Source organism: Bufo bufo, chromosome 9 (assembly GCF_905171765.1).
Source record: "Bufo bufo chromosome 9, aBufBuf1.1, whole genome shotgun sequence".
Classification (NCBI taxonomy): Eukaryota; Metazoa; Chordata; class Amphibia; order Anura; family Bufonidae; genus Bufo; species Bufo bufo.
In genome coordinates this window covers 16,147,259-16,165,181 of record NC_053397.1, presented here as the reverse complement: position 1 = coordinate 16,165,181, position 17,923 = coordinate 16,147,259, and the positions used below count along the sequence as shown (strand labels likewise).

Below are 17,923 nucleotides of genomic sequence, written 5' to 3'. Positions count from 1 at the left end.
GGGAGATCGTGGTATGAAGGGTCTTTGTGGCCAGGATGGAGAGAAGGGGGATAAGGTATTGGTGACTGCTGATATTTTTTACATTGCACATTTTTCTGTTAAAGGGGTTTTCCGAGATCCTCATATTCTTAGGATAGGTCATCAATATGTGATCACCGGTGGTCTGACTCCTGGCCTCCTGCGATCAGCTGTTTGAGGAGGTCCCCCGGTAAGTGCTGCGGCGTTCTCTGGACAGCAGCTGTGTTTGGTTTTGCAGCTCAGCCCCATTCACTTGAATGGGAAAGAGCTGTGCCTAGGCCATGTGACCGATAAAAGTGACGTCACAGGCCTAGGAAGAGGCCGCAGGACTTACTGGAGCACCGCGGCCTCTTCTAACAGCTGATGTGGGGGTGCTGGGAGTCGGAACCCGATTGATGACATATTTTAAGGAAAGGTCATCAATATCAAAATCCTGGACAACCCCTTTAATAGAGAAAATTAAAAATTTGGGGCAAATGGTGATATATGCAGCATATGGTGTAATTAGTTGGACTTTCTTCATGCAGTTATACAGACCATTACTAAGTGCTCTCTTTGCAGGGTGACACTGGCATGACTGGACGCCATGGTCTTCCTGGAAAAAAAGGAGATTCGGTAAAGTGTTTTTTTTTTTTTTCACTTTATAATTTTACATTGCATAACATGTACACGGATATGGTAATAGTTCCTCCATCAAATAAGGACATCTCCCACTGTGTGAACCAGCATTGGCCCACCAGCTATATTTGAGCCAATGCAGGGCCCATGGTGGTGGAAACCCTCCGGACATCGTGACCAGACTGGAAACTTGACTTGCTGGATTTAGGCCCGAAAATCAGGGCATGTAAATCCAGCATTACATATAAACAGTCATCAGCGCAGGCAGTCAAGGTTGGTGGTGGAACCAGTTGCATCAAAGAGTCCCACTTAAGTTCCAAGAAACCATCAAATTAAACCACCCGTTAACCCCTTTTTCTTTTATATTACCCTTTCGACCTCAGAAAATCCCCCTTGCCCTCCACTGAATAGAAGACAACTTACTAAAGCCATGACTGAAAGCTCCTGGGTCCCACATGTAACAGGTCTACAATTTATAGACTGTTATGTCCAAACTGCTACCTCTGTACAGCCCCCTGTTACTCTATAAGAAGGGAATAATAAGCCCTTATACCATATTTTGCCCAAGGACCTCCTTGGCCTTGATCCTTCATGGATTTGATGCCACAAGTAGTCTATTCATTACCATAGTTGAAGAAGGACTCGTCATTGCTTCTGTTCTCTCTTTTAACCCTAATGATCTTGATAATTACTAAAAACTGATTAGAAATAATCATATAGATAACAAAGTATTCAAATTCCAGGGAGAATCTGGGATCCCGGGACAGTCCGGCTTGCCTGGAAAAGAAGGTCTTGTTGGAGCCAAGGTAATACAAAGCATAGAGATTGTTAGATTAGACTATTTGCCTTTATGGTATTGCATTTCTCTTATGGCCATGTTTTCTGTAGGGCGACAGAGGGATGGAAGGCTTACAGGGTACTAAAGGAGACCAGGGAGAAAAAGGAGAAAGAGTGAGTATAATAGCAATGATTCTCCAGTCACCATGGAGTATATGACTATGACATGACCTTCTGTCTGGTCTTAGAAATTACCCCACGTTTTAATATATATTAGTATTTTGTTTGTGGAGCCTACTGATCCGACCTACATCATTTATCTTTTGCCAGGGTCCACTGGGTATAATCGGTCCATCTGGACCCAGAGGTGTTGATGGAACTCTAGGTCCTCCTGGCCCCCCTGGTCCTCCTGGTTCTAAGGGTCCTGAAGGCATTCAAGGACAGAAGGTATGGTGGGATAACAAATTTGGTCATTAGGGGAAAGCTGCAGTAGTTATCTGCCCAGTGATGGACCATATCTCAGCTCCGGGCTAGTATTTGGCTACATAGTTCCTGCCAGTGTCCATCGTCCTAGGCATAGTCAAGCCTCATTGCTATGCCCTCCATATTGCATCAAATAATAATAACGCCCCTACAGTACCCTAGTAGTAATAATATAACCATAATGCTCCCAGTGGCTCTAATGTCCCCCTGTAGTGCCTCCCACTAGTTCCAATATATAATGCTCCCCCCATAGTGCCAGTGTATATGTATATATATATATATATATATATATATATATATGTTCCCCTGTAGCACCAGTATATAATGTTCCTCCATTCCTCCCCAGTATGCCAAGTATATATAATGATCTCCTTCCTTCCCTGGTGCCCCCAGCAGTGTGGACATTTAGTATTTTAAAAAAACCCACCTCCCTCCCGTCACGCGTTGCTGTCTGCGATGCAGACCACAGGTTTATCTGTGGCTTGTGTTGCTGCGTCCCGATTCATGCGGTCCCAATGACATCACCACTCCTGCTGTGGGTCTCACGTGATGACGTCATCATGCGAGACCCAGAGCAAGAGGTTGCAGTGATGTCATTGCAGCTTCTTGCTCTGTTCTAATGCCTTACAGGCTTGAGGCCTAGGCTACTTTCACACTAGGGTTTTTACTGGATCCGGCAGGGTTCAGCAAAAACGTTTCCGTTACTGATAATACAACCATCTGCATCTGTTATGAAAGATCCTTTTTCTATTGTGGCAGAGAAAACGATCCGTCCCCATTGACTTGCATTGTGGGTCATGACAGATCCGTCCTGCTCCGCATCTCAGGACGGAATGCAAACCGCAGCATGCTGCTCTCCGGTATGAGAACGGAGCGGAATGCATTTTGGAGCATTCCGTTCTGTTCAGTTACGTTTTGTTCCCATTGACAATGAATGGGGACAAAACTGAAGCGTTTTTTTCCGGTATTGAGCCCCTATGATGGATCTCAATACCGGAAAATGGTAACGCTAGTGTGAAAGTAGCCCTAGGGGCCAGAGGCTTGTGAGGTTGGACCACCATGAGTGCCCCCCCCTTAATAGGTAGCGAAGTGGCACCCTAGGCGGATGACTAGCCTCCGCTATCCATCAACCCGGCCCTAATTCAGAGAACATTACCGCAGGAGGTATAACAGGAGAGGACTATAACTCCCAGCATGTCTAAGCCATTATTATTTAATATCAGAGCACATTACAGGAGAAAGTATAAGAGGATGGGACTACAACTCCCAGCATGTCCAAGCCGCTATTATGTAATATCAGAGTACATTGCAAGAGGAGGTATACAACTCCCAGCATATCCATGGTGTTGTAATGTACCCTGATATTCTATAATAATGGCCTGGACATGCTGAGAGTTGTAGTCCTCTCTTTTTATACCTCCTCTTGTAACGTACTCTGATATTACATAACAAGCTAGACATGCTGGGAGTTGTAGTCCTCTCCTTATACCTCCTTTTGTAATGTACTCTGATATGATATAACAGGAGGTATAACAAGAGAGGACTACAACTCCCAGCATTTCCCTGGCACTTACATTGAATTCATACTTCTTCATAAAAACTGTTAGTCTTCTTCTTTATTACTTTACTGCACTGCTGAGCTCCTGTTCTGGTCACATGACTGTGAGGTCATCACAGGTCCTTCATCACCTCTTCTCTGCTGAGCTCCACCTCCTGCATCTGACATTATCGCAGGTCCTGTCAGCATTGTGGTAATGATTTCTCTTATATGTGAGGGAGGGGACCTTACACTGCATTGCTTACACCTTACACTGCACTGTTCAGCTGTCCGCCAGTTTGCTTCCTCGGACGTTCAGCTAAACAGCAGCACTGAAGCAGGGGGCCCCTTAGACAATGGGGGCCCTGGGCAATTGCTATGGTGTGTATGCCTGACAGCCAGACTGTCAGACATGGATGATCAAGTGAAAGCAGGACTGCCATGATGCTGACAATACAGAAAATAGGGGTCAGGCACCTGTCACATAATCCAATTCCTCGTGCTGTGTTGCAGTCTTAGGCCTCTTTTACATGGGCGTGTGCGCCCCATGGTCATGCTGCGGCCTGCAAAATTCGGGCCGCAATGCACGAGCACAGTCCGTGGGGCAGCCGCAGCGGATCGCAGACCCATTCACTTGAATGGGTCCGTGATCCGGCCGTTCCGCAAAAAGATAGGACATGTTCTATCTTTTTGCGGAACGGAAGTATGGGACGAAACCCCACGGAAGTACCCCGCAGTGCTTCCGTAGGGTTCCGTTCCGCACCATTTCCGCATCTCCGGATTTGCGGACCCTTTGAAGTGAATGGGTCTGCATCCGTGATGCGGAATGTCCACAGAACGGCGCCCGTGTATTGCGGATCCACAAATGCGGTCCACAATACGGCAACGGGGCGCACACGCCTGTGGGAAAGAGGCCTTAATCAGATGGAGGAACTCTTCCAGGATCAGACTGGGGTTCCTTGGGCCCACCAGAGGAACTTATTCTCAGAGTTGAAACTCCATGTCATCAACACAGTCTAACAGATTTTAATTCAAAGAAATAGACCTTAATGGCTCCAAATGTTTTTTTTTTTTTATCTCCTGGACCTTTGGGGCTCCACTATGGTATCAGAGCCTGGGCACACTGTAGGATCCTCGGTTGCTCTGCTGGGCCAGTTCAATGCTGATCTCTTCAAACAATATTGCTCTCAACTTGTTCTGTGTGCCACTGTTATTTATAGGGTGACAGGGGCCCTCCTGGAGAGGCTGTTATGGGGCCACGTGGAATACCAGGGGTATCGGGAGAGCGAGGTGACCAGGTAAGGATGTATTCCAAGATGAAAAGTCTACCATGAATTTGTACTACTGAGAAATATGGCATATTATTATATATATTTAATCTCTGCTTCCAGGGACACATTGGACTAGATGGAGCGAAAGGAGATAAAGGTCCTCCAGGAATGACTGTAAGATACAGGGGCCTCCCCAATCATCATGTACAATCTATCATATCTATCTATCTCTATCTATTCTATGTCATGGAAATGAAATACTTTTTGTCCTAATGTTCCTTAAGGGGTTATGCCATGATTGATGTAAAAAATTTTAAATCCGTGGTCATATAGTATATAACAACCTTTTTCTAACAAAGCTAGAACCAGTTGTTCTGCTACAAATATTTCAGGCTGGCAGCTCAGGGGCCATGTACTTTTTGCTCTCTCCCTATCCCATAATTCAGGAGGGGTATCCTCTCTGCTGTAGCTCCTTCCTTGTAACAGCCACAGCTTCTATCAGAAGATATGGCGGGTGGCAGTTGAAAATTGAAACTGAGTGGGTGCGACCACCTCAGTGAGGTGGATGGAGAAGTAAGGAAAAGAACAAACAGCAGGTGGCGCTATACAGATGCATTTTATTGAATAGCTAAGTGGCTATGCTAAGGGAACTTTCACACTTGCGGCAGAGGATTCCGGCAGGCAGTCCGGACGCAAACGGTTGGCATTTGTCAGACGGATCCGGATGCGGATCCGTCTGACAAATGCATTGAAATACCGGATCCGTCTTTCCAGTGTCATCCAGAAAAACGGATCCGGTATTATTTTTTTTTGCATTTTTAAAGGTCTGAGCATGCGCAAACCGGAATGCCGGATCCGTTTTGCCGGAACATTTAATGCCGGATCCGGCACTAATACACTTCAATGTAAATTAATGCCGGATCCGGCATTCTGGCAAGTGTTCAGTATTTTTGGTCGGAGTGAAAACTGCAGCATGCTGCGGTATTTTCTCCGTCCAAAAAAACGTAAGAGGGACTGAACTGATGCATCCTGAACGGATTTCTCTCCATTCAGAATGCATTAGGATAAAACTGATCAGTTTTTTTCCGGTATCGAGCTCCTGTGACGGAACTCAATACCGGAAAACAAAAACGCTATTGTGAAAGTAGCCTAAATCTTTAATGACATGCAATTACAAAAGTATGCTGGTTCGAAAATTGTAGAATATTTTTTTGTGGCACAACCCCTTTAAATTATACCTAAACATTCATAATAACTTTATTTAAAACTGTTAAAAATGTGCTGAAAATACTTTTTCTGTTATGAACGTTTGGATACACTTTACGTTTGGGTTCCCTTGAGCACTTAAATCCAGATGCAACCTAAGATGAAACCCAGATTGCACACCCTATAGCTGTTTTATATATACGTATATGTATACTTCTGGACACTTTGGCCTGGATTTATCATACCTTCATTCTAGAATTCTGGCATCAAAAAGTAGCAAAAACTAGGGCCTTTTTAAGCGCTTGCGCAAAAATTTGTGACTTTTTAAATGCACTTTCGCAAACTTTTGTGACTTTTTGCATTTTTACACCACTCACTCCAGTTTTGTTATATGGGTGGAAAAGTGGGTGTGGTTAGCTATGTTAATGAGTTTCACTCCAGATTTAGTCGCAATCTCACGCCAGGAGGGGGGTGGAGTAGGAAAACTGGAGTGGCTTTTCTAGACAGAAGTGTTAGGTTTAGGCCTAGTTCACACGAACGTTTTTTTTGCGAGTGTACGGGCCGTTTTTTTGTGTTCCGTATACGGAACCATTCATTTCAATGGTTCCGCAAAAAAAACGGAATGTACTCCGTATGCATTCCGTTTCCGTATTTCTGTTTTTCCGTTCCGTTGAAAGATAGAACATGTCCTATTATTGCCCGCAAATCACATTCCGTCGCTCTATTCAAGTCAATGGGTCCGCAAAAAAAACGAAACACATACGGAAATGCATCCGCATGTCTTCCGTATACGTTCCGTTTTTGCTGAACCATCTATTGAAAATTTTATGCCTAGCCCTAATTTTTTCTATGTAATTACTGTATACTGTATATGCCATACGGAAAAACGGAACGGAAAAACGGAACAGAAACGGAAACAAAAAACGGAACAACGGATCCGTGAAAAACGGACCGCAAAACACTGAAAAAGCCATACGTTCGTGTGAACTAGGCCTTAGGCCTATTGCACACGACCGTATGGCTTTTTCAGTGTTTTGCAGTCCGTTTTTCACGGATCCGTTGTACCGTTTTTTGTTTCCGTTGTGTTTCCGTTTCTGTTCCGTTTTTCCGTTCCGTTTTTCCGTATGGCATATACAGTATACAGTAATTACATAGATAAAATTGGGCTGGGCATAACATTTTCAATAGATGGTTCAGCAAAAAACAGAACGGAAACGGAAGACATACGAATGCATTTCCGTATGTGTTCCGTTTTTTTGCGGACCCATTGACTTGAATGGAGCCACGGAACGTGATTTGCAGGCAATAGTAGGACATGTTCTATCTTTAAACGGAACGGAAAAACGGAAATACGGAAACGGAATGCATACGGAGTACATTCTGGTTTTTTTGCGGAACCATTGAAATGAATGGTTCCGTATACGGACCGTATACGGAACGCAAAAAACGGCCAGTAAACGGGGGAAAAAAACGGTCGTGTGCAGGAGGCCTTAAGGACAAGCCAAATTTATCAAGCAACCTCTAACATTTGATAAATGTGGCACAAAGTACTTCAACACAGACTCTCAAGCAAAACTGACTTTAAATATTCTCCTCATGATAAATTCTCCCTTATATGTTCATTATCTATATATTTCACCAACAGGAGGACGAAATCCGGAACTATGTGAAGCAGGAGATGAGCCTGCACTGCGGTGAGTGGGATCATCCTGGGAGATGCTCTGCAGCTATAGTATAGACCTCTCCGATTTGGAATGATTTGTTATATTGAATTTCATTAATAGATATTTTTGTGTCTCATGAAGGACAATAAAACTGAAACATTTTGTCACAAATCAAGTATGAGGAGAAGCTAGCTGCTTCCTCCCTCACCGATATTACAGCTGCTATATACTTCCCAGCATTTCTTGTTTTTCAGCCAGCACAACTTTATTGGCTATTAATGAAGGGTAAGGGCTCTGTGCACATGGATAGGGGGGCAGGGAGAAGTGACCCACATTCAGGGAAGGGGAGGAGCCTCTGGGTGACCATGTGACAGATAATTCTGCTGCGTGAAATGGGCAGTCGTCAGGCTACTTGTCTTCCAGGAAAACTATAATGCCCCATAATAAGTCATAAAATTATGGTATTTGCATGGTCTCATTTTTGTCTTTTTTTTTGCAGCCTGTGGAGGTCAGTTCCCATTTCCTGAAAAGAACTCTGGTAAACCCAATGGGTGAATGAAGACGTATTAATGTGTGTATGAATGCATATTTTTTACATCGGGAACTAAGCCAAATCTAGGTAGTGACAGACACAGACAAAATTGTCCTATAGTCTTCAGAGGATCCACGTCTAGTGCAAAATCTGCCCCAGTGTACCCAGCACAAGCTGAAAATGACAGGTGGTGTTACCCTATTGTGAGTGCTCACCAGATATTGTAAAACATTATTTTAATATTTCCGAAATTTTGTAAATATGGTAACATGGGATAAAAATAAAAAATAAATCACCAAAAAGGTTTTTAAAATATTTTTGGTGATTATAACGTAAAAAGGATCAATCAGCTCTTATAACAGATCTCGTTTTAGTAAATACTGTAAATGTATTCTGCATTCACTCTGCTTTGTGCTGTTCCTTTTTTATTCCTCTTGGAAATGTATGATTACGTTGTGTCACATTCACTTTGTCAGTGGGTGTGTCCCTTCACAAATCAAATCCTTACAGGAATAACATCCTAGCACAATGTGTTCTTAAGTGAATCCTGAACCGGCTTTTCAGTATATGCTGACACGTCTTTAATTTCAAAATCTCCAGTATGAACCTATTTACTAGCCCCCAGATGTTATAATTCTGACATCTATATCATTCTGTTTTACTGTGCTCTTGCATTAAAGGTCAAATTATATTATTGTCTAATGACATCTAAAATGAAAAATAAAGCGACTTTGTAATAAGTTTAAATTTTAAAAAGTGACCGATTGACTTGTTTCTACTGCTCCTATGCAGGTCTGTGTCTCCATGGCAACAGACAACAAATAAACCCTGTGTAGTCTGATCCCGCCGACTGTATGTAAGCATAAAGTGGAAACAGACAGAAAGGGGGGTGACTGCAGAGTCAGACTACACAGGCGATCTTTGTCTTTTACCATGGAGATACATAGGTCTACATAGAAGCTGTAGGGTCAAAACAACATTTTTAATGAAGACTTATTACAAAATTGCTTTTATTTTTTTATTACGGTAATTACGAAGCTGCAGAGTGGACAGAGAACTGAGTGAATGAAGTGGACTAAATCATACGGGTAATAGTCCATATAATTAGAAAACTTACCTGGCATACCTATCAAAATTGGAATCTCAAATCAGGGAAAATGTAAATCATGCCCCTTTTAAAGGGGAACGCCCTTCAAATTGCCAGAGCCACCCCTTTTATGTTAATTTTTTGCAGTCTAGTTAGTGCGATAGTCCTATCCATATGCACACGGGTGTATTATGGCTCCATACTACTGTCAAAGGACCCTAATACTATTGAGAATACCTCCATAATGGGGAAGCTCATAGGAGCGCCATACTGCGGCGCAGTGAAAACCTGCAGCACTATAGTACAGAACCATAGGGACTGTGTGTCCCATACAGCCTCATTGTTCGCCGGTCCAAAAGCTTCCAAACTCTCAATAAATTCTAATTTGAAAACCCATCCGGTGCATTACTGTATAGGGAATGTCTAGGTTTAAAAAATTGGGTTTTCCGTTTTTTTCTGGAACAGCGCCACCCCTGCCGATTGCTAGACCTGTCATTGCAGCTCAACCATAAAATAAAAGTTTGCACTAATGCAGCTACTGTTACAGTTCTTGCTTCTTCATCAGTCACCCTGTAATGTAGTAGGTTAGCATCCCTTCACCTGCATATAGCGTGTGATGATGCGTGTAAACGTCTCTTACCATGACCAGTCTTGTACCCTGCACATCTAAATCTGTTGTTATGACCCTGCACCTCCCAGGTTATGGTCCCAACTATCCATCTCCCCAGTCGAATCCATCTATCTCTCGTTTAGTCCCAGTCCTAAAGTTCTCTCACGCTGAGGAAGATGAGGGTGAGTCGGCTTTGCCAAGATGCACGCGCCGTGCAAACTCTGGCCACGCCACATGTGTCTTTCTGCTTCACAAATTGTCCACACAAAAACTAATCCAATCAGGTGTCGCTTTCTCTGCGCTTCCTTGCGGTCTGTCACGCTTGCTGGGGTAAGGGGGAGGGCTGGCAAAAGTTTCACCCTCTGGGCAAGTGACAGGTCACTGGCTTCAGTCATGGAGATGGAGCCATCGTCTGGGGTGAATTCAGCCCTTCATACTCCGCCAGCCTTCCCCTATGTTCTGTCTATGTAATAGGTCCGAGCAGTCCCGTAGTGGTCCTCATTTATGAAAACTGTCCGATTGGTTGCTATGGGCAACAAAGACAGTCTTACCATTAGACAGTTTTGATAAATGAGGCCCAAAATTAAGGTGAATACAGCATTAAAATATTTTGGGCAAAGTCTACATTGAAAGGTCTAGGGACGGCCACTGTTCAACTGGACAAAAATTGGGGAACCCATGCAAATTATCTTTAGATGTTAATGTTAAGACAAAGAACATTCTAGGTCCAAGTCTGGCCATGAGGGCCTGCTGACTGGTTGAGCATTCCCTCAACAGCAGCACTATGGTTATATTGGGCCTCATTTATCAACACTATAGTAGTAGGCCTGTAGTGTTGCCCATTGCAACCAATCACAGCTCAGCTTTCATTTTTCCACAGCAGTTTAAGAAATGAAAGCTGAGTTCTGATTGGTTACTATGGGCAACAAAGGCAGTTTTGATAAACGAGGCCTAGTGTGTGTGGCTGCACCGTGACACATACATGAACATGGCCCCTAAGGACTGCTCTGGCCTGTCATATGGTGGTCAGCTGCAGAGTGTGTTTCGCAGGGAGAAACATGGTGATTCACATTCCCGTGCTTAGCATCTCGTGTTCTCGCTTTTTATTGTGGGTGTCTCCGTCAAGAAGACGTCCTTGCCGTGTTCTGCCTGTTCTGTATGGAGGCGTCCACCATGTCCCCAATGGTTCACATGGCCTCCATTACCGGGAGGCGCTTCATCCCAAACCTTAGCCGCCATGACTTCATGATCTACCTCACCGCTGTATTCCCTGCAAATGGAAGACACTAATTAGGTTAACTTCGAGCAGGGAGGTTCTATGTATCCAAAATGGGGTTAAGTGGGCACCTACGCTTTTTGTCTGAATTTTTTATCTTGTTTTATCTCGTCTATTATTTTACCTTCAGATATTTTCATCATGTTTCTGCTGTGCTCTCATTGTACCCTCTGTATGAGGACTGTCCTGTCATTTTAATATTCACACCATCCACTCTCGCTGCCATTGTGTCATCTTCTTAAAGGGCATGTGTCAGCAGATTTGTCCCTATGACACTGGCTGACCTGTTACATGTGCGCTTGGCAGCTGAAGGTATCTGTGTTGGTCCCATGTTCATATGTGCCCGCATTGATGAGAAAAATTATGTTTTAATATATGCAAATGATCCCCTAGGAGCAACGGGGGTGTTGCCGTTACACCTAGAGGCTCTGCTCTCTCTGCAATGGCCGCACCCTCTGCCCTTTGACCAGGCAGTGTAAACGTCATCACACCTGGCCCTGTCAATCAAAGTGCAGAGGACGTGGCAGTTGCAGAGAGAGCTGAGCCTCTAGGTGTAATGGCAACGCCCCCGTTGCTCCTAGAGGATCATTTGCATATATTAAAACTTCATTTTTCTCAGCAATGCGGGCACATATGAACATGGGACCAAGACAGATGCCTTCAGCTGCCAAGCGCACATGCAACAGGTCAGCCAGCTGCCAGTGCCATAGGTACAAAACTGCTGACAGATGCCCTTTAAAATCTTCTAGTTTTCCTCTAGGCTAGGGCTACCCCTGGCATGAAGAATACAATGCCCGACCAAGCATGACTGTGACACAACTATTACAAAAATCCAATCCAAACAACTTTGTCATCATAGACGGCATGCGACTGCAAATAAGTTATTCAATGACAGCAAGCCTCAGACAAATCGCACAGATGTTTCTGGTTGTGTGACTTGTCTTGTAGAACATGCTTATGGTCCATGCATTTGTTACAAGTCCATCAATAGTCCAAAGTTTTATGTGAATTTTTTTTTTTTTTTTTAAAGGCTTCTGGTGTTGGATGCTTTTGAAAGTACATGATGGGAATGTATCATCTATAATTTTTTGCACTAATTAAAACCAGATGCTGAAAAATATATATATATTTTTCTGATTGTGGACTTTTACGGTTCAATCATTACTGATTGTGGACTTTTAAAAACATTTTTTTTTCTGTACATGATTATGGGTCAGCCATCTTGCTTGAGCTGCTGTTAACAGGCTTCAGAGGTATTCTTTACAGCAGCCACATGGACCATAGGAATCTGTAGTCTGGAGATGACTCATTGACTTCTATGTTGTGGGCATGCTCTGTGACCCATGCAGAGGTCATTGTACAGAGAGGTGGAGGAAGAGGGGAGCCCTGACATCGCCTATTGTGAATGTTGGATCCTGTTATCTATATATAATTGATGCCTGTCATTTTAATCCGGATTACGATACTGAGAAGACCTCAGAGAAATGATCTCTACAGAACAGAAAGTGTCAGTCTATTGTGAGATTCAGTGGTTATTGTGCAGCGAGGGTGAGGAGCTGGGCTGTGAAGTCACCTACTGTTTATAGGGGGATCATGTGTTATCTATATACTGTATAAGTGATACCTGACGTTTTAATCCTGGCTGTGATGCTGAGATGACTGCAGAGAGGTGATTTTCACAGAACAGCCAGGTGTCAGCCTACTGTGAAACTCAGTGGCCAGAGTGAAAACTGCAAAAGTTCAGGTTTCCGCTAGTGCATTGAAAATGAAAAATAAATCACTAAAAAAATCTTTGTTTTACATAAGAATTATCATTTCTATAGACACATTCCTTTCAGGGTTTTACCTTTCACCACATTTGGATCCCATAATGTGTTGCCATTGAGCTCTTGTAGCACAAATTCATATATTTTTCAAACAATATCCATTATTATATATTAGTGACTCGAAATGCAATGAAACCTGACAACCATACAGTACTGATCCCAGGGACTGGGCATGGTTGGCGTCTGGACATATTGGGTTTCGGGGTGCTTCTTTTATGCATAGCATCTCCTCACGCTTTGCCTGTTCTGCTTCCAGTCTACATTTCAAAGTTCCTTCCATATGATATCCATCCATATCATCCTTTTTTTAATGTATACTCCCGCGATTTCATGCAGGACGTGAGCTGAAGGAGGTGGTGAACACCAATGATCCTGATTATGAGCATATATACACAGTGGACGACTACAAGGAAGATATGGATGAAGATGGGACCGAGAGCGCAATTCTGTCTGATGGTCAGTACAATGTCCAGTAGTCTGTATGCTGCTGCCAGGACGATTGCACAGGATTAGAAAAAGATTGCTGTTTTCTTCCAAAAACAGCGCCCTACCTGTCTACAGGTTGTATGTGGTATTACAGCATATCCCCATTCAATTCAATAGAGCTGGGCTGCAATACCATAAACAACCTGTGGATAGGTGTGGAGCTGTGTTAAGAAGAAAGCAGCCTTGCTCTTCTAATCGTATACAACCCCTGTGTAATAAAACTAAAGAAGGCCAGCTAACCCCCAAAGTACGTCGCCTGTATATATCTTCTTTACAGATATGACAATCCCAACAATATCTGAGGCCAGTGTTCGAAGGAAGAGAGACACTGCACAATATGGTAGCTACAGCCTATTATATTACTCTTATATACTATTTTTATTATTATACCACTACTACTGCAGAGATTCCTAGTTCTCATACTATAGATTTCATTATGCTTTCAGATATATGTAGTCTCCCCATGCTGGAAGGGGAATGCACCAAATACACATTAAAATGGTATTATAATCAGCGGGTGAGAGAATGTCGCCCGTTTGTGTACAGTGGCTGCGGTGGAAATCTCAACAGGTTCGATGAGCAGGATCAGTGTGAGCTACAATGTGGGCACAGAAAAGGTAAGTCTCAGATCTGTGCACCTTTCATGGGACCATTCCTTCCAAAAGGCGTTATCATTAGACATATCACCTAAGTTGCACCAAAACTAATAATATATAAAAATAATTAATAAAAATAATTATTAAAAATAATTTTAAAAAATCACATGGACACCCATGAGGGGAACATTGGGTTTCTATTAATGAATTCTTAGGTTTCTGCCAATTTCTAATGGTATTCTGGATGAGAATCTAAAGTGCACATTGTTTTCCTGATTGTCCCCCAGAGGCAGGTGATGGGTGAAACAAGGATTGGGCATTGTGGTTTTCTACATGTCCAATCATTTCCTGTGCTAGGAGATAAGCTGTCGCCAGGAATTTCATGTGCCAGCAGCTTGTCTCCCTCTCCTCCACTTTCAACTCCTGGGACACAATGATGCACTGTGCAATACATAATAATATTATAGGGCCTCACCTAACATTTATAATACTGGTGCAGAGGGACCTATAGGCCTCCTCAGGCAAATGACCAAGGTGCAACTGATAATTCTACACTCTCTATATCTAGGACCCTGTTCTCCCCATTGAAATAAGCATGCATACATAGCAACAACATTTTTTCTGGTGTCGACATGACCCTTTTTAGGTCCCCACCCTCTGAAAAGATAAATCCACTCCCCCCCTTTTGTAGTGCACCCCACCCACTTTCATACCGCGCCCCCGCAATGCACTTTTGGGCGCTGGGACTTTCATGACGCAGAGCCACATACAGTTATAACACTTCACCCCAATGAGGTTTAATAGACAATGTAGGCAAGGAAGTACATAGAAGAAAGGAGGTCCTATGGATATAGTCAAAAGGGGGTCTTCCTCATGGTATAGCAAGGCTAAAATCAGTGATAAACTAGAAGCGACCGGGCCCCACGGCAAATTTTTGAACAGGCTGTGCAACCCTAGCTGCTGTGGCTAGTCAAGATGGCCTTCTCAGACCATATATATACTGTATGTCACTGTATATAATGTCGTATAATACTGTTCAGGGGGCCCTGACAATAAAATCTTTCAGTCCTCTTCCCGGGCGGGCTCCTTCAGATTTTTGGGTTCTGTAGCATCCTCTTCCTCTGCATCCACTGTAGCTATGCCCCTGCTCAAATACATTTTACACCTCCTTCCAAAGTCACGAGGGACAAAAGGGCTGCCTGAACCACAGGCTGATTCCCACTTCCCTAGTTTGCTATTGTTGAGGTCCATGAGGGAAGTCAGGCTCACATCACCCACGAGCAAAGTGGTTGGAGCTGACCCAGGCTGGGTCCTCCTTTCCGTGAATCACGAAATAACCTCCTGCACATCTTCTTTCCACATTTTTTTTTACTAATTTTATCTTTCTATCATTTTAAATTGCAGATAAACCCCAAGAAGACGGAAGCTAAGACATCGCGCAGAACTAGAAAAATATATGTATATTGTAATATCTTTGTAAGATTCAAGTTTGAAAAAAAACCTTGCAAGTTATAGGGTCCAAATTGTGATCCCCTGTTATTAGATCTGGGAAATATTTGTATTTTTTATTGTTAATATAATTATGATTTCTGTATCTCATATTATATGGTGCATAGAACTTTTTTCGTAGCAGAGAATTGGTGCTAAATTTGATACTATTTTTCTACTGAAAGGGAATTTTTTTTTTAGCAAATCACATCGTACAGGTTGTAGGTTACATGAGAGAGACCATGATTTGTCATTAAAGCTCTCCAGTACAACCAAATGAAAGAGGGTCTACCAAAAATCAGAGTAAGGGCTCATTCACACAGCCGTTGCCGTATTGCATACGGCGGGTCCGCAATACACGGGGCACCGGTCGTGTGCATTCCGCATCACGGATGCAGACCCATTCACTTGAATGGGTCCTCAAATCCGGAGACGAGGTGCGGAACGGAAGCACTACGGAGTTTTTCCGCGGGGTTCCGTTTCGTGCCTCCGCAACGCATAAAGATAGAACTTGCTCTATCATTTTGCGGAACGGACGGAATGTGAATGGGTCCGCGATCCGCATGCAGCTGCCCCACGGTCGGTGCCCGTGCATTGCGGACAAGGGCAGCACACGGTCGTGTGAACGAGCCCTAACACTGAGTAACACTGAGCCTCCTATCCCCTTTGGGACCTTCAGACTACAGTAGGCACAGAAGAGTTGCCAAGGACTTGCTTTCTGACAACCTTATATAACCTCAGTTCACTGACAACATGCCCCTGATTTTTAGATCCGAGTATGCCAAGACTGGTTGCTAAGGATTTTCTATCTTAACAACCTCATATATAACCTCCACGGCACTCACTGACAATTTGGCCTTGAGTTGTAAAACTGAGAAAGCTCAGACTGGTTACTAAGGACTAGCAGCCTGATAACCTCATGTAGCTGTTAGGTAGTATATCCATAGCAACCAGTTTGACCTTTGACCTGTCGAAGAGCAAATCACCTTGGAAACCATCACCACTTCTGCCTGCTTTGTTAATCAGATTTTTCTAAAAAGCAAATTCAGACAATTTAGGCATCCACTTTATAAAACCCAATGGAACCAGTCCTTTTTCTTGTCACTAACCTGAAAGCAGTGACACCACCAAATCTTATGGTAATTACCAGCATTTTAGATATATTTCTATTAATTTATAAACAGTCATTCAAAGGTGCGTCTACCAACACAAAGGGATCCCTACAACCTGCTGATCATATTGACTGTATGTAAATATACAATATATACTTTAACAATGCTTTATATGAGAAAATTGTTGTCAACGATAATAAAAAAAAAAAATCAGGGACTGTAATATGGTGCTATTCTGAACTCCAGCCAAGCATATTGCTTGCGGTAGTGTTGCAGATTATTATACATCGCTTACTATGTTTTATAAATCTTTAGGTTTTCTTTATATACGGTACTTGTTTTTTCTTATCCACCAGGTACTTGTGCTGCTTTTATTGCTCATATCATTTGCTGCTAAACTGTATATGTTAAACCCTAAGGGCTGTTTCACACGAACGAGTCCATTGCGGGAATCGCTCTCCGTGTGCGAGTGTGATCCTCCGCTCTGGACTTGCAGGAGCGCACGGCATTATCATGATTTATAATGCTGTGTGTCTCTGCATGGCCTTTTTTCCACAGAATCTCATAGTGACATAAAGCGGTCAGTATGATTGTGTAGAAATAAGGTCAAGCAGAGACACACAGCATTATAAATCATGATAATGCCGTGCGCTCCTGCAAGTCCAGAGCGGAGGATCACACTCACACACGGAGCGCGATTTCCGCAATGGACTCGCTCGTGTGAAACAGCCCTAACTCCACTCTAAATCAGATTAACCTCCAATATTCCTCTTCTGCTTCACAAACAAAAACCTGGAAGCTGAGATATGAGGTGTTGTATGATGGGTTCCTCACATTGGAGCTGCCTGTAAGGGCTCATGCACTCGACCGTATGTATTTTGCGCTCCGCAAAAAAAGTACGGATGACGCCTGTGTGCATTACGTATTTTGCGGAACGGAACAGCTGGCCCCTAATAACAGGACAATAATAGGACATACGGAAACGGAATGCACATGGAGTAACTTCCTTTTTTTTGCAGACCCATTGAAATGCATGGTTCCGCATACGGTCCACAATTTTTTTTTTTTTAAATGGACACGGAAAGAAAATAAGTTTGTGTGCATGAGTCCTAACATGGGGGAGCCATGTCCCTTGCATTATCTCAGGTGATTATCAGATCCATGATCACTCTTCTTACTGGCACCATTGTCAAATTTCTTAAAGGGGTTGTCCGGGCAACATTAAGTATGGGTCACAGGATACCGTCCTTCCCCCAATGTCACACCCATTGCTCTGTTCTTCTGTCTTTTGATTCGGAGAGTTTCAGAGCACAACACCACCTTACTGATTTGCATG

The 17,923-nt window shown here is 43.3% G+C and overlaps 1 protein-coding gene across 4 annotated transcripts in view; it reads left to right on the top strand.

Annotated features, from left to right (window-relative positions):
- COL7A1 (collagen type VII alpha 1 chain) overlaps positions 1-16,355 on the top strand; it is a 122,781-nt gene extending 106,426 nt beyond the window's left edge. For 3 of the 4 annotated variants that reach the window (XM_040408529.1, XM_040408528.1, XM_040408526.1), the window contains exons 108-121: positions 2-55; positions 580-633; positions 1,380-1,442; positions 1,525-1,587; positions 1,744-1,860; positions 4,654-4,731; positions 4,825-4,878; positions 7,556-7,604; positions 8,074-8,112; positions 9,893-9,985; positions 13,242-13,361; positions 13,669-13,731; positions 13,838-14,008; positions 15,392-16,355. In XM_040408529.1, the coding sequence (XP_040264463.1) occupies positions 2-55; positions 580-633; positions 1,380-1,442; positions 1,525-1,587; positions 1,744-1,860; positions 4,654-4,731; positions 4,825-4,878; positions 7,556-7,604; positions 8,074-8,112; positions 9,893-9,985; positions 13,242-13,361; positions 13,669-13,731; positions 13,838-14,008; positions 15,392-15,417 (1,044 nt within the window). In that variant the 3' untranslated portion in view covers positions 15,418-16,355. The remainder of the gene's footprint in view (position 1; positions 56-579; positions 634-1,379; positions 1,443-1,524; positions 1,588-1,743; positions 1,861-4,653; positions 4,732-4,824; positions 4,879-7,555; positions 7,605-8,073; positions 8,113-9,892; positions 9,986-13,241; positions 13,362-13,668; positions 13,732-13,837; positions 14,009-15,391) is intronic. The other variant, XM_040408530.1, reaches the window with a different exon arrangement.
- The last annotated feature ends 1,568 nt before the right edge of the window (positions 16,356-17,923 follow it).